Raw genomic sequence first — 3,305 nt, forward strand, 5'->3', positions numbered from 1 at the left:
CCAGAGCAGCTGTCTGGCTTCCGTGCCGGTGGCATGTAAAAAACACCATTTGAGCGTGGCCATTGCCAGTACCTCCTGACTGGCTTTCGTGCCGGTGGCACGTAAAAGCACCCACTACACTCTTGAAGTAGTTGGCGTTAGGAAGGTCATCCAGCTGTAGAAACTCTACCAGATCAGATTGGAGCCTGGTGCAGCCATCTGGTTCACCAGTCCTCAGTCAAATTGTCCAACTCATGCTAGCATGGAAAGCGGACGTCAAACGATGATGATGATGATGATGATGAACATATATGGAATTATCAGTACTTTTACTTCCAGATATTAAGTTTAATTGAGGATTCAATAATGCGATTCTTTCTTTAGACAGCTCTTCTTTTATCTTTTAGTCAGGAAGTAACGCTGTACTCTGACCCTTGACCCACAGCCCTTTACAGGGCCTCTGAGACAAATGGAAGGGATAGAAGAAGGTATTCTCTAATAAGAAACCTGACCCAAATGCTAGCAACAGAGTGGACTCTGCTAAAGGTAATCAAGGTGCATGCAGGTGGTGGTCTGCCAGATACCCTTCTTGCTGCCAACCCTTGTCTGTTTCCAAATAAGGTAATATTTCCCCCTTGGCCAGACATGTGTTCATGGGAAATTGGAAATAATGGACACCACTTGCATAATGGTAACACTCATTTTACAACTATTGCATAATGCCAGGGCAAGGAGACAATAACACACACACACACACACACACACGCAGATGCGCATGAAGCCACAGCCATAAGCTTTCTGTATATAGGTTACCAATATTGATAACAGAAATCAAGAAACACAGCCACACCTCTATTTTACTAATGTCAATTTATCATGGCAAGAATCAGTACATGGTGACATGTTTGTTTTGATAATCATCTAAGATGCATGCCAAGAAAAATGCTTAGCGGCATTTCGTCTGTCTTTATATTCTGACTTCAATTTCTGCTAAGGTTGACTTTGCTTTTGATCCTTTCGGGGTCAATAAAAATAAGTACCAGTCGAGTACTGGGGTCACTTTTATCGACTTATCCCATTCCTTGAAATTGCAGGCCATAGGCCAAAATTTGAAATCAATGATATGAGGAACTAAAAAGATGGTGAGCTGGCAGAACCGTTACCAAAATGCTCAGCGACATATCCACTTTCATGTTCTGAGTTCAAATTCCACCCAGGTCGACTTTGCCTGTCATCCTTTAGGCATGGATAAAATGAGTACCAGTTGATCACTGGGGTTGATGTAATTGACTTATCCCTTCCCCTAAACTGATGACCTTGTGCAAAAATCTGAAATAAATACGAAGAGTCTATATGGTGAGTTGACTGAACTGTTTGCATGCCAGGCAAAATGGTTAGCAGCATTACATCTATCTTTGTGTTCTGAGTTCAAATTCTGCCAAGAGTGACTTTGCCTTTCATCCTTCCAGGGTCAATGAAATGAGTACCAGTTGAGTACTGGGGTCGATGAAATCAATTTATTGCCCTCTGCCCCTGAAATTGCTAGCCTTGTACCAAAATTTGAAACCAATAATTATCTAAGATATAAATTTGAAAAAAGTTCTTTAATTACAAGAACCAAAGATAAAAAGATAATGGGTAAAGACCCTTCCTGAATCACAGAGACTCATGGCATCATTTTCTCAGTTTCCATGGCATATATATATATATTCCCCACCTGGCCAGGTTGCTGGTCCATCACAGGATTACTCATTTTTGCTGGTTGATTGGATCACAGCAATGTAAAATGAAGTGTTTTGCTCAAGAACACAACGCATCACCCGGTCCAAGAACCGAAACCACAATCTTATGATTATGAGTCCAACATCCTAACCACTAAGCTATGTACCTCCACACAAGAATCAAAGGAGAGTAATTAACGGTGGTGTGCAGTGAGATGTTTCAGTCTTGTTGTGTGGCACCTTGAGGACTATAGCCTCGAGTCAACCAAAGCCTTGAATGGATTTGGTAGATGGAAACTGAAAGAAGCCCATCATACATGTGTGTGCGTGTTTGTCATGTTTGTGTTTGTCCATCTCCACTACATGATAATAGATGTTGGTTTGTTTACATCCCCATAACTTAGTGGTTCAACAAAAGAATCGATAAGTACTGGCATCAATTTGTTCAACCCATCGAGGCAATGCCCCAGCATGGCCACAATCCAATGACTAAAGCAAGTAAAAGAGAAAAGAAAAAACATGAGATGTGTTCAAGTGATGGAGTCCTACCTCAAAGAAGAGAATATCAGAAAACAGTTCACTACAAGAATAAGTGTGGCATTAGCAAGACGACAGTGGTAGGAAGGGAAGAAAAGTAAGGTCTGAAGAAGAAATAAAACTTACTTTCCGTGAATCATTCATCTGTATCTCGAGGTGACGTTCATTCTGGTCATGGAAAGGTTTACTATAGCAAATTAAAACAACAATATGAGTGTATTTTTAAAAAAATTCACAAATTGATTGGACATCAACATCATCATCATTTAACATCTGCTTTCTATGCTGGCATGGTTTGGACAGTTTGATTGAAAACTGCTAAGCCAGAAGGCTGCACCAGGTTCCAATGTGATTTGGCAAGGTTTCCAACTCAGATCAGATGGAAAATATATATTGTCCTCTGTATGTAAACACATATGCACAAAAAGCTTACAAACACTCACATATTTAAAATCTATCTATCTATCTATCTATCTATCTATCTATCTATCTATATTTATCTATCCATCCATCTATCTAACTACCTCTCTCTCTAAATCTATCTATCTATCTATTTCTATATCTATCCATCTATCTGTCTATTTATTTATCTCTATATCTATTTATTTATCTCTCTCCCTATATATATATACATCTTTCCATTTATCTATCTATCTATCTATCTATCTATCTATCTATTTCTATATCTATCCATCTATCTCTCTCTCTATATATATATCCATATATAAGGATTTACTTTTCGTAATGAGATAGAAAACCAAGGCTGTGTATAATATAGAACATTTATAAATAGAAGGTCTTACAGCTGTTTCCAGGATATTTATTATATCCCTTCATCGGAGACAGCGTGAGAAGATGGTTAAGCAATAGTTAGTTTAGATAAGATAGGAAATAGAGAGTGAATGTAGGGAATATTGTATTTGTAAATCCATTGTTTAGGCAGAACGGTATACATATAAGATTCCAATACCTTCGATTTTACTTACAAGGTATTGGAATCTTATATGTATACCATTCTGCCTAAACATTGGATTTACAAATACAATATCCCTACATTCACTTTCTATT

At 38.3% G+C, this 3,305-nt stretch overlaps 1 protein-coding gene across 1 annotated transcript in view; it reads right to left on the reverse strand.

Annotated features, from left to right (window-relative positions):
* Positions 1 to 382: 382 nt before the first annotated feature.
* LOC106873252 (uncharacterized) overlaps positions 383 to 3,305 on the reverse strand; it is a 61,220-nt gene continuing 58,297 nt past the window's right edge. Inside the window, exons 11-12 of the mRNA XM_014920540.2 lie at positions 2,364 to 2,424; positions 383 to 439 (exon numbers count right to left, since the gene is read on the reverse strand). Of these exons, the coding sequence (XP_014776026.1) occupies positions 383 to 439; positions 2,364 to 2,424 (118 nt within the window). The remainder of the gene's footprint in view (positions 440 to 2,363; positions 2,425 to 3,305) is intronic.

The sequence above is a fragment of the Octopus bimaculoides genome, chromosome 9, assembly GCF_001194135.2.
Source record: "Octopus bimaculoides isolate UCB-OBI-ISO-001 chromosome 9, ASM119413v2, whole genome shotgun sequence".
In the NCBI taxonomy this organism is placed as follows: Eukaryota; Metazoa; Mollusca; class Cephalopoda; order Octopoda; family Octopodidae; genus Octopus; species Octopus bimaculoides.